At 26.6% G+C, this 14117-nt stretch overlaps 1 protein-coding gene across 7 annotated transcripts; it reads right to left on the bottom strand.

Moving 5' to 3' along the window:
• Nucleotides 1–704: 704 nt before the first annotated feature.
• Nucleotides 705–7062, bottom strand: LOC101514215 (transcription initiation factor TFIID subunit 10). 7 transcript variants are annotated; one of them, XM_073365644.1, is made up of 8 exons: nt 6870–7061; nt 6178–6299; nt 5214–5339; nt 5041–5109; nt 4131–4193; nt 3367–3435; nt 3232–3282; nt 705–874 (listed from the first exon to the last, which is right to left on the bottom strand). In XM_073365644.1, exons 3-8 carry the CDS (start codon nt 5313–5315, stop codon nt 794–796), a joined length of 435 nt encoding a protein of 144 aa, XP_073221745.1. In that variant the 5' UTR covers nt 5316–5339; nt 6178–6299; nt 6870–7061; the 3' UTR covers nt 705–793. The 7 variants fall into 7 exon arrangements, with proteins under 7 accessions (XP_073221745.1, XP_073221744.1, XP_004491688.1 ...); XM_073365643.1 differs by having other exon boundaries at nt 6178–6274; XM_004491631.4 differs by having other exon boundaries at nt 3367–3424; nt 5045–5109; nt 6178–6274; nt 6870–7056.
• Nucleotides 7063–14117: the final 7055 nt, after the last annotated feature.

Here is a 14117-nt window from a genome sequence, read left to right as displayed (position 1 = left end):
AAATATTCAATAACATTTTCTCACATGTGCAAAACCTTGAAACACTTAATCAGACTCAAGACAAAAAAGAAATATCATACAGACATCATATAAGAAGATTTTTTATGTTTTTTTTATAATGACAAGTAGTACACAAATCTTAAAGCTGAATACTTCATTCAGCAATTGTTTTTGCCTTTTCATTGTATCATATTTTATTTGAATATTTTTATTTTAACTCTATCGTTCTAATTAAAACAAGAAAAATAGAGCCTTATCCTTAACCACCCCAAAAAGTATATTTCTCGATTTCTTATCTAATTGAATTCTAGAAATATTCTAATTTGATTTATTAATTATTAGAAACCACTTCATCCCATCAACCTTTTTATGAATCTTTAGTTTCTATTCCAAAGCTAATAATGAATGTGGAGAACTCTTATCTTATAGTCTTAAACTTTGAGGAATTTTTTATTCAGTATATCGAAACAACCAACAAAGAGAAAACAAATGAATTTTATTTTCTAGTACCCCACTGATTGTGATATTTCGTTGCTGTGTTAGAAGAACGATAACTATTCTAATTATTAGTTTTTTTATAGAATATTCTTTTTATATTTTCTTTATTTAAAGTATATTATAATTTTATTATAATAACTATCTTACTATATTTTGAATTTTTTGAAATTCATAATTTGATTTTTGATATTTTAATTCTCAGCATGTCAGTGGAACTGACTCAATACCACATTGATATAATAAAGGCTGAACTTAGAATGTAGAAGTCTCAACAATAATTTAAACAAGAAAGTAATCATTCATCTCGAGTAGCAGGATCCATTCCAGTAGATGGGCTGTCAGCAAAATATTCTTGGTGCCTTAAATTCACGCCATACTGTTCATAAAAGATAACAATTGAATTAAATGTAGAGAAATATTAACATATCAGTACAATCAATGACAAATGAACATTATCTTATCTTACTTATGTTCAATGCAATAACATTGATCCCAGAAAAAGATTACAGACAATATTACAAAAACCTGGATAGACCACAAGTTTAATCTCATCAAGAAAATCCCACATCGAGGAGCACTCTACCAATTATGATCCTAGTCTGAAGAGGAATGCATTCCAGAAGTAGGCCTTGCTTACCCAAAGCATCAAAGCATGTTGCTATGACCACTCACAAATTGGGATGACAACATAACCCGCACCCGCAGATAACCACCCAACATCGTCCTGATTTGGACGGAGAAAACCCGCCTTGATTAGGTACGGTTTTCCCCAAATTAAAATTTGAAGCATGGACCGGTTTGGGGTGTTTATATCCACCCCGCTAGTAATTTTATTGTCATGTTTAAATTTTATATACATGTATATAATAAAATAATTATTATTATACAATAATAAAATTAAAAAATATTTAAATCATATATTTTATTACACTAATTAATAATAATTATGACTTTTAAATTTATTATTTTATACATATGAATGGATGCGGGGCAGGGCGGGGATATCCGAACCCCGTCGAAAACGTGAACGGGAACTTAAACTTCACATCCGATAAGAAACAGAGGCGGGAGCAGGTTTTCCCTGAGTAGCCGGGTGTTTGGCTGGGGAAGCAAAACCCGCCCCTGCACCGTCGTGATAGGGATTCATGGTGGCCTAGCTTGCGTCGTGCCCAATCCAGGCCAAGCCACAATCTTTTATTAAATAAACAACCAAGATTCATTCCAAAAGTCTATACAGCTAAAAAACCATCTTAAAATAAGGTAACCTATTTAAAAAAATATATAATTAAAAATATAAATATCATATGAGATTTTTTGTTCTTATTATTATAATATTACCCTTTTTCTTATATGTTAAAACCACATACTTATTTATCCGTTTTAAGATTCAAATATGGAATTTATGTTGAGTCGGCTTGCATAAAAGACTTAAGCCTAGAAGCTTATTTAACGGTAATTATAGCCTACTTAAAGATTATAGCCTACTTAAAGACCTTATTACAAAAAAAGGCTTTTAAAAGCCATTTATGTCAAGTTGGCGAATTAAGAATCATATCAAACCCCCAAAAAATGCCCTATATCAGATAAATAAGACATACTCAAGTCACACAAAGCTTATCCTTGCATAGTCTATTTCCACCCTTATGTCTCATACCCTACAGTAGTGGTGGTTTCAATTTCTATAATTTGTAGTTTATTATAAATAATAATTTACCTTCATCGGCCTGTTAACCCTTTAACCTACTTAGAGATAGGTTTAATGATCTAATTAAAGGCCCTAACATGAAATAGACCTTAAAATACACAATACAGGCCAAACCAGTCTTTCAAAATGGTCAGACCTATAAAATGTCTATGACAAGTAACAATTAACGTTTGGGACTTGAATTTTTAAAATAAGTTTAGCCTATTTAAGCAAAGTCTTGCCTGGCGCATCCAACTTTTGTCCCTATTCGAGGAGTGAATTGGCAACAAAAAAAAAAAAAAAAAAAAAAAGAAGCTAGTGCAGCTTGCCAGACTGGCCCTGAACAAGGAAGTTAAAAACGGTGAACCCGTTCAAACCACCAATCACAAGCCTCTTCCAAATTGTTCCAAAAAGCACCTAACCCCACATCTCAGGGCCTTCGATTTCATTTTTTGGTTCGGACAGATCACAGAAGAGGAAAAGAAAGTAGTGACATATGTCATAGATTGCTGTAGTGTTCAAAGCAGCAGAGACAATACTAGTTTGATCCCAATCCTATTCCCTGTGAAGACATGCTAATTGCCACAACTATGACAAGGCTTTCAGCCCAATGTACCTAGTGAACATCAACCACAATTACCATCTTCTCTAAACTTGCAACAAAGCAACAACCTAAGAGCAGCAGAGCAATAGGTTTTAAGGGAGTGGAACCATTGATCCCAAGAGACTTGTATTAGTGGTGTTGGCTGTATGCAATAGCTAGTGAAGCTAGCAACATAAAGGGCTAGACGCCTAGACAATGGATAGGAGGATGTTACAAACTTGTCTAGATGTTACAATGTATCTATATTTACATGTAGACAAATACATAGATAGGAGCACACACCAAGAAATTCATATATATATATCCAGAAGCCACAAATATACATAGCATAATAATAATTGAGGGTGTATCTAAACAAATAACATCAATAATAAATTGCAAGTCTTATGACACTAATAACAAGAGGTTGACTTTGCCCTTTTTAAATCTAGACAACATTTCTTACCTCACGCAGTGCCTTCGATAAATCTTCCATAGTCAAAACTAGGCGCTTATCCTGTGATAATGAAGTGTCAGGATTAGACACATACAATGAATGTTTACAGACAAGACCAGATTAAAATCTGTCAAAAGACTCAACCTTTTGTTGCCTGTCCCTTTTGTCTTTTGGAATTGATGCTTGCCTTGCTTTGGAGTGCCTACAATTAACCTCTAATGAAATCACTATGACAGAATAGACGTGTAAGAGAAAAATGAGGGACCTAAATGATAATTCATTATGCACTATTGACCGAGATCAAGGAGATAGTAATGCACTTGCAGACCACTATAAAAAGGGAGAAATGAGATTGATTTCATAATGGTAAAACCAAGAAAATCAATCAATTCAAATAAACTAACAAAGAAACATTCAAAATATTTTTTTTTAAAAGCTACATTATACAGAAAATTCGGGACAGCAACAGTCAACAATCTTAATATTAAAATTTCTTATTCACATCGTTCTTTTCCCAGTATACTTAGTTGTCATGTGTACATTGATTAATGGACCTTTACAAAAGAAGGGGATAGAAACACAAAAATTAAGTACAATTGTTCAAAACAATAAGATTGAATTTTGTTGTGGTATCCTATAAAGTGCCTTCCACACACATTCATTAAAGGGAAGAAAAAAAATTCATCAAGTACTCATCGACTTCACCCACATGCATCAACAACTTTTTTGCCAAAAATCGAATACTTTTTTGGGAAGCCAGAAATAGATTTCTATGAAAGACTATTCCCCAAATTTACCGTGCACATAAATAATTGGGTGCTATGCAGCTATTCAAGGTAAAATAAATCAACTAAACAAAAAAGAAGAAAATTAAGATTTAATCAAGAGAAAGGGCAAGATGAATATACTGGAGAGCATCGCCTGCAATTTCTGCAACAAATTTCTGAGTGGCAACAGCTACCAATCTGGTCCTGAAACATTGGTATATGAACAAGAAATGCAATGGCTAAGAATCAAACTTAAGTAGAAATAAATCAGTCAGCAGAAGAAGTCAACCAAAAGGGAAGAAAAGTTGAACCTCCCCTACCATATTCACAGATTAACTAGAGGTAAAAACAACAAAAAACAGCAATAAATACAAATTCAAATAAATCTCAAGAGAGGAGAGATAAAGAAAACAAAGACTAGAAAGTCAGAGCAACAGAATTTGCACATATCTTGGTTCTTTAACTTAAATTAAAATTGTTTAAAATAGAGAGCCCTCATTTCATTTCACATATACCAACTGCAACATGTCCATGTGGATTCCATATAGATATAGGATTCCAAATTAATGAGTAAGAAAGACTAACATAAATAACAACACGAATCAAGGTCTTATGAATAAAAATATAACAGAACAAAAACAAATAGCTGAATGCTAACCGCATGTATCTATATTTTTGTTTCAAATAACAAATATACAATATTTTTATACAACTTAAAGAACTATAAAAATGATAGTAGAGACCTAAAACCAGAGGTATTTAGACTAGATAAGGTCCAACTCCAAAGGCATGGTTTGGTTCAAAGGACTAGAATTTTAGCCTTCACACAGAACAAACCCAAAAGTATGCTAAAGAACTGGTTTCCCCACACAATCAATATTTTCTCAAACTATGGAATCATAAAATATTATTATTATTATTATTAAGAGGATTGATATCAAGATATAATAAAGCACAAAGAAAAAGAACATTAAGATACTAAATTGGTTACTCAAAAAAAAAAAAAGATACTAGATTGGTAAAAATGGTGAATAAAAAAGAAAAGAGGTACCCACAATCGAACATCGGGACATTGAAAGCCACTCTTGGCCAAGTAATGCTCTACCAACTCATCGGGTATCTAAATCAGTAAAACAAAAATGTAATTAATATGGTCATATATGCATATGGATTAATGCAAGTGAAAGAAATTAAATTTTCAAAAAAAAAAATAGTGAAACTGACAGTGGGAGTATAATCGATTAAGGAAGCTAGGAAATCGGAAAGTGCAGAATCATCATCTGTCCTTCCTTCACTTGAACTTGATTGCGGCTGATTCTGGTTCATCTTCTGATCAATCACTCGCTGCTCCTGTTCCAATCAACATTCAAAATAATTGATGAAATTGAAATTGATAATAAGAATAACAATAATAGAGCAAGTTACAACACAAACTGTGAGAAGCAGGGGTTTGAGCTTTTCCATCATTGATAATAATTATACTAATTGGCTTCGCTCAAATTGGATTTGATGTTTTAAAATAATAAAGTAGGGGTTGCAAAATGGATGGATTGGATGGATTTGGATTGTAATGAATGGACCAAAACAATCCATTTACAATTTGAACCACTACTAGTTGTATGACCTAGAGAACCACTTTGCGCATTAGCTAAAGCAATAAAACAGAAAGTGACTAAAGCAAAAAGGTAGGAAGTTAAACATCTTATCTATAAGTAAGATCAATTTGCCTCACTATCTTTTTCATCAATAATAATATATCATAAAGCTGAATCTATTTGCCCATAAAATCCTGAATTTTAAAGATGTATTAAATTGAGATCCTTGATGACACATTCACATCAGGGCCGGTGCTAAGATATTTGGTGCCCTATAGGAACTATAAAAATGAAACCCCGTGATCATTATATTTTTTCTTGCAAAAACATTAATAATTTATCAATTATAATCAAGATTCTTTAAAAAATCATTTGCAAGTCACGATTTCAAGGCGACAGTGCAAAAACCACATGAAAATCCCTTCTCTCCTTCACAAAATAGGCATGCACGATGTTTGAAAAAAATCAACATAATAGAAGAACAATAAAATCAAAACTAAAATGTTCAAAACAAGAATCAAAACAACCACTGAAACAACATAAAGGAAGAATAAATAAGAGAGAAAACTTCGTAAGGATGAATAGAAACGAACCAGAACTAAACGATTGAGAAAAGGGAAGAACAGTGCCGGGTTGCCGGAAATCGCTGCCGGAAGGTGGAAAGTCGGTGATCTTGGGTGATGGCAAAGTCTGGATGTTTTGGGCAAAAGGGTAGCTAGAAAGTGAGCATAAAAACAGAAACAAAAACCTATTTATATGAGTTTTAGTTTTATTAAAAAACTATTTCAAGTTAAGGTAAAAAATCATTTCAACTCCATTTTAAAAAATAATTAAAACTAAGAACCAAAAACTCGCAATCACCTTCAACAGGCCCTAAGATTTTAATAATTTCAATTTAGAGCAATGTGTTTCAATAGATGCAATAACAACGATGATTACTATTATTTTATAAATTATACAGCATTATGGAAATAGTTGTCAAATAACACAATATTATAAATCTTAATTTTGATTTAATTGTTAATATTCAAACCGACTAATAGAATAAGAGTGACAATTTGCAAGAATGAACAACTTAAGAACAAAATTATGAAATTCATAGAAAACATTATGTCAACGTAAGAGCAACAACCCCATTCAGCAAGCAAGAACAAAATAACAATTATCAACTACATTAAGGAGGAGGTGTGATCGCAAACAAAATCAGCTTCATTCAGCGAGCAAGATTACCAAAATAATAACTTAATCACAAACTGAGACGATTTGGGAAGAGAATGGAACTTACTTGCTACTGCCAATGCGAGGAAAAATGAGTTGAACTTAAGAATTGAGAGATGAGATTTAGAGTTTTCGAATTGAACTTAAGAATTTAGGGTTATGAATTTGGGAATTTAAGGTTGGTTGAAGCACACAATATTGAGTTCCTTTTTTTAATTCCAATAACATGAATTTTGAAATTATACGCAGATTTTAGTTTTTTTTGGGTTTAAACCGGCTTTAAATTTTTGTTTTAGTTATCAACGGCGATCGAAAATCTTTTTCGTAACATGTAAGACAAAAATATCAAAAATAAAAAGAAAAAAAAGTTTAACATATATTTCATAAATTGACATTACAATAATTGATTATCAGCATAAAATTAATATTAAATTATTTTTAATTTTTTTCAACAGTAAAATTTTATTAAAATAATAATAATAATAATACAATTAAAAACTGTAAAAATAAATATAAGATATGTATTTTATGTTGTAATATATTGTCATTCAACTTTGTGAGTATTGTCTTCATAATATTTTCATCCCAATAATTTTATTTCAGTTTTGTTAAAATTTAAAAATTTAAAAATTTATTTGAATTATTTATTTTTTAAATTATTTTTAATATTATATTTTTAAAAAGTAAAAAGTAAAATAAATAAATGGTGTTTCACTTCTTATTTTTCAATTTTTTTTATTCTCTAGTGAAAAATTGTTTTAAAAAATTAGATTATCAATCAGTTTTCTATTTTTTCTTTTTTCATCTCTAGATCTGTTTTTATAAATAAGACTCTCAAACGAACTTTTTTTAATTATATTCTTGAAAATAATTTTCTAAATCAAATTTATAAAATAATTTTTAAAAAACTAAAATATACAAGTTTTTAAAATATCTTAGTGAGGCTCTTTTGTTTTATATTCATTTGAAGATATAATCAAATGACTCACACAATATTAAAGGTCATTCTTAGCAGAGAAATAATTGTCCAAAGAATAAGAAGAGTTATGAAAAAATACACATTGATTGTCATTAAAAAAATGTTTTTTAAAAATACTTCTAAAATTTTGATTCAAAAAATGTATAATTGTGCATAAAATATTATGTAATATAGCAAAAAAATATAAGAAAATAGTTTTTAATTGTAAGACAGTTTTAAACACATTTAATAAGATTTATGTATTCCATTATATCGTACTACTACACCTCATTTTTATGATTAAACATGACAAACTATATAAAATTTTTACTCTTAACTATTAAATTCAAAAAATATTCTAAACACAATAAAATAAATAAATAACAATTAATGATGCAACATATTCCATATTTTCAATACATTCTATTCAAAAGTATAATTGCACTACACTAGGAAAGTGCAATGTTCTGTCTATGAAACAACTTGTTTTTGTATGAATTGGAAACAAATTATTAAATTAATATAAATAGGATATTATAAATTAAATTATATATAAATATCTATTTTTTTATATAACCAGTTGTAATATACAATACATATTATTATGTTATATCAATGTAATACATTCAATTTTTTATGAGTGTTAACTTTCTTTTATAGATAAATAAACATTTACTTATTTATAAATATATATAAATATGTAGTGATAGTAAGAAAAAAAGTTGTCCAAAAAAGTAGTAACAAAAATTAACGACTCATTAAATAATAGATTTTACTTACATTATAAATAACAAATTCATTTATTATTAAATAAAAATAGTAATAATAAGATAAATCATAGTACTATTACTTTCATAATTAGTTTTTAATATTATTAAAAATATACTCTAAATTTGGAAGAACAGATTTTGCATCTATACCGCTTTACTTTATTATATATAAAATATTAAGATAAGATATAAATAGATAGTAAAGGTAATTGAAGTAATAAAAAAATTGTAAAAACAGGAAAATATATAGTAACAAAAATTGTCGACTCATTAAATTATATCATAAATGATAGATTTATTTATTATTAATGATATTAATATATTATAAATCTTAGTAATAAATTTTTCATAATAAATTTTTAATATTATCAAAATACTTTTAATTTAAACAGAAAAATCAAACAACTACACTATCTTACTTTATACAAATATAACAAAAACAATAATAATATTTATAGTTTTCAAATTCGAAACCAAAGTTTTGATGAATCTAGATTCTAGGTAGTGTATTGGACCATTTAAGAAATTGATCCGGTCAATATTTAGTTAAACCAATCAAAACCACATAAAATTGGTATGATTTAGTTTGATTCAATAATTTAAACTATTAAAAAGATATTGATTTAGCTACAATTTTAATTCTCTAATTCGATAAGTAAAACAAAATATATTATTTTATATTTATTTTAATGACTATAATATTCTTTAAAAATATAAATTAATATTTATTATTATTAAAAATAATAATTTATTAATATCAATCCAACGAATTAAATTTTAAAAAATATGTATTTTTGTTACTATTAATCAGTTGAATTACTATATCATATACAAAATATAAAATTATTATTACAAAGAGTGTTGTTGATTTTCTTTAAAGTTCTAGATAACTTTTATTAATTGTTACCTTAGATCATCTAGTATATTCACCGGATCGATCATGACAACTTTTGATAGGACAATTGTCACCAAATAACAAATTAACAATTAGATATTCTTAAACAAAATCAAACGAATCATTGGATTAGCTAACAAATAAAAGGCTTCCAAGTATTTGTTGAATGTTTTTTCTAAAAACACTTTTCTCTAATAATTATAAACTTTTTATGATTTATTAAAGTATAAACTTTTTATCTTTTATGTACGTATATCTTTTTATTTTTCTTTTTAAAATTGCGTTGTGTAAGAAAATATGTATATTCTTGTACATATTTTGTATAAGATGATTATAAATTCTATAAAAAAATTTGGTTAAATAACATTTCAGTTTTTAAAAATCTATAATAATTTCATTTTTATTATTGATTCCGTAAAAAAACCTAAATTAATTATCAAATAATTAAATAGTTTATAAAAAAAATATAATTTATTACCATAAAAGTCTTAAAAATATAATTTATTTTCAAAATAATTAATGATCATTATAAGACTAAACCAAATAACATTTTAATGATTTAATAATTAATTTTAATATTTTATTGAATCAGATAAAAAATAGTGTTATATATTTTCATGGAATAAAATAATAATTTACGAAAAAATATGTTGATTTAATTATTGCCGGAGAAAAAACACAATGCAAGAGACATAAATTCCGCCGCGCATAATTTATGTAAAATATACCACGGTACAAAATAAAGTAGTGAGGTCATGTTTATAAAAATAAAAATAAAACTAGTGAACTCATGTGATATAGAATATTTAATGGACAGAAGAATATAAGATAGATGTTTTTTTACTGAAAGATACTAGGATCTTTGTAGTATATTTTAACTTGTGTCTATAGTAATTGTAATATCTAATATTATAATTGTTAACAGTGAACTCATGGACAAAAACTCAAACTTAGTACGGTAATAAATAAATATTTTAAAAGTCTTAAAATCGTAGCTCAATTAAATTTTAAATAGGCTAAATTACATCTGTGGTCCCTTAATTTAATTTCAGGTAACGTTTTAGTCATTTATCTTTTTTTTTTTCGATTTAGTCCTTTATTCCTAACAATATCAAATAAAGTATGAAAATATTAGTTTATTTGAATATTTGCATTACGAATTTGATGAAATTTGTATTATATTGAAGAATATAATTAATTTTATCAGTTTTGATTGAATTTTTTTTTTTGAAATTTATATAAAAAAGGATAACATTGTTGAAAATTTAAAACATAAAATATCAAATTGTCAACTTAAAATTAAAATAAATGACCAAATCGATAAAAAATAAAGATAAATGACTAAAACGTTACCTGAAATTAAGTTAGAGGACCACATATGTAATTTAGCCTTTCAAACATTGAGTTTGATTTTGTAAACTAGAATAAATTTTTTATGATATTTATTATTTATTAAAATAAAGTTGAATATGACCGATAATAAATAAATAAATAAAAGTAATTAAAAGAACCACATATGTGAAGCATAATGTGTGGGCCAATTACGCTCTGAGGAAAATTTGTCCCTTTTCACGTGGTCGGAACATTACAAAAGAAAGTTTAATGTGTGGGCCAACTATGCCTTGATAGCAAAAACAAGAGTGTTGTAAAGGATGTACAAGTTTTTAATGCGTTAAAGTTGACGCGGTCCTAAGAAATAAGGACATAATAAAAGATAAAATAGGGATTAGGTATAAAAATGTGTGGGTTATCATTCAGGTTAATAGTCTCTTATCAAATTATTTTAAAAATAAATGATTATTGTTTTTTATTATGTTTTATTTAAAAAATATTAATTAGATCACTAATTTAATAACTTAGGGTTTGTAAAACAATGTAATAAGTTATTACTTTTCAATGAATTAGCAAGTGATAATCATAGATGACTTGTTATTAGTTACTTTATATTTAGTTTTTTTTATAAATAAAATATTTAAATATTACTATTTGACGTCTCGTATTGAAACCAACTTGGTTTTATCTTTACTTTGTCCTGTTCTTATTAAATCCACAAGTCATCGAGTTTAATATAATACTTTCAATGACATAAAATTCGTACATTAAAAGATTTGTGCATTACATACATGTGTTTATATTTATTGAATTATTTATTTGTATTTACATTATTAAGTTCATATTTCAAATTTAGAGTTTGATACTAAAGCAAGACTTAGAATATGATAGAAATTCATAACACTAATTTCCTTTTATGAATTAAAACTTCAAATAATATGTAAATAGATGGTGCGCCATTCAAATTTGACATTTTACACTGTTAGAATATTTTCAATGAGATAAAATTTATTTAAAAAAATTGGTGCATAATATATAGTTACTTTTTACATATATTTATATTATTAAGTTTAATAAGACTTTGAATAATCATAATAAATAAAACTTTAAATTGTGATAAGGGTGTAATGCAAGAACATTGGTTCAATTAATTAGATATGGGAGTCTCACGTAAGTAAGAGGGTGGTTGCATTGTCCATAATTGGGAGAGGGAGTTGCTCCCGACCTTAAACTTAAAAGGCATAAATATTTTATATATATATATATATATATCATCAGCAACTTTTATAATGATATTAATTTTTAAAGAAAAGCCAATTTTTGTTTTAGTAATAAAAGTGTATATGTGTATGAGTGCACGAGGATGCTTCCTTTCATGTGATATATTTTATATATATATATGCAAAAAAAAAAAAAAAACTTACAATTCCTAAACGAAATAGAAATATGTTGTGCTATGAACTCTAAACTCCTAAGATATGCAAAAAGTAAAATGCGAGAGATAACATAATTCATTATTAATTGAAAAATGTACACTATATTAAATTTTGAGAATTAACATACATATTCATTTGTTTTTTCAATTATCATTAATTAGATGGTTGCAACATGAATTTTAAGATTGAGTTACAAAATACTAATTAAAATATATCCAATAACATTATTTAAAATGGAAAGATAATATGTAAGTGATTATAATAATAGTAGAATGACTTCAAATTATTTATATAGTCATTGACGGTAATGAAGATGATAGTGGCGTCGATACTACCACCAACTTATTAGCATAAATTATAACTCTCTCTAAATAATTGTCTTTTTTCTATAAATATCACATAATGTTGCATGTTTAAATTAGGTGTTGGAAATATCGCACTCATAATATAATTTTTACTCCCGTCAAGAGAATCATTAACATTAGCGATAGCTATCCAATTTGCCATCTATATAACGGATGTGAGCCATAAAACTATAAAAAAAATATGAAAGTGTGGAAGAGAGATAACATATGTATTTGTTGATGAATCATTAGAATAGAGAGAATATAAATAGTATTTGAAATATGAATCTTGATAATGTATTTCTTCCCAATTATACACTTATATATATGTATTATTTAGATATATAATATGACATTCAAAGTTAAAGTTGTACACTAATACAAAATTTTCATTGAGATAAAATTCATAAAAAAAAAAGTATGCATAATATACATGTGTTTATCTTTATTAAATGAACAATTCATTTTTACATGTATTTACATTATTAAATTTACATTTCAAAATTGAAGTCGGAGATTAATGCAAGACTTATTATATAAGATAAAAATTTATATATTTATTCTATTTCCTTTTATATGCCAAGCCTTTTAATAATCACACACATCACAAAAGGAAACTTAAAATAGTGGTAAGGGTGTATTGTTATTGAATCGATTTATTAGAAATGAGAATCTCACGTACATAAGACAAACTTTTAGTATACCCGAAAGGGCAATCGTCCGATACTCAAAACTTAAAGTGGTATCAAAATTTTGTTTTTATAATATGTATATATGATTATCATCAGGGCGGGTCCAACACGTTATAAGATCTAAAGTAAAATTATCAAAAGGGATTTTTTTAAAAGTTAATAACTAAATTATTAATATTTTATTTAATAACTATAGAAAAATTATCTCGTAGAAATCATGACATTTTAAATTCATTTATTTTTAATGAAATAAAATTTTCAACTGTTCTACAAAAACAAATTTAGAAGTTTTTATCATATTTATACTAGTTAAAAACAAATGTTAAATTTAAATAAGGAAGCATGGTCAAAAGTGAAAAAACAATTGTTTTGTTGTGTTGACAGCAAGTTTCATACGAAAGTTTCTATGATATTTAAAGACACATTTTGTAGTGAAAAAAATAATGGCTTTAATATCATAAGTTGCCATTTAGTGAAAAAGAATGTCTTTAACATCGAAAAATGCTTATACGCTATCCTCATCATAAATAACATTTTTCTTTTTTTTTGTATAGTTGTAAATTTTGTGGACATATTTTTCTGTATCCTATAAAAATTAAAATTAAAAATATTTTTTGACGAAACCTAAAGTAAAGGTACTTGTCTTTTGAGCCGACTCTGGATATCATAAGCAATACTAATATTTTATCATAATAATACTAATTTTTAACGAGGAACAATTTTTGTTTTAATACTAGAAATCTAAAAATATAAATGTGTGTACATCCACAAATGCACGGTCACATTTGTGCACATGATTGCTCATTCACAATATATATTTATATATATATATATATATATATATATATATATATATATAAATATATATATATATATATATATATATAT

Source organism: Cicer arietinum, chromosome 3 (assembly GCF_000331145.2).
Source record: "Cicer arietinum cultivar CDC Frontier isolate Library 1 chromosome 3, Cicar.CDCFrontier_v2.0, whole genome shotgun sequence".
Taxonomy (NCBI): domain Eukaryota; kingdom Viridiplantae; phylum Streptophyta; class Magnoliopsida; order Fabales; family Fabaceae; genus Cicer; species Cicer arietinum.
This window is presented reverse-complemented; position numbering and strand designations above follow the sequence as displayed.

What these genes read in the sequence shown, in the direction of transcription:
- LOC101514215 (XM_073365642.1), bottom strand. Translation starts at nt 5,456, where the DNA reads ATGATGGAAAAGCTCAAACCCCTGCTTCTCACA. An exon ending in GTCCCGATGTTCGATTGTGG is followed by an intron (nt 4,194 to 5,040) that starts GTACCTCTTTTC and finishes CCAATGTTTCAG; the next exon opens with GACCAGATTGGTAGCTGTTG. An exon ending in ATTGCAGGCGATGCTCTCCA is followed by an intron (nt 3,436 to 4,130) that starts GTATATTCATCT and finishes ATTTCATTAGAG; the next exon opens with GTTAATTGTAGGCACTCCAA.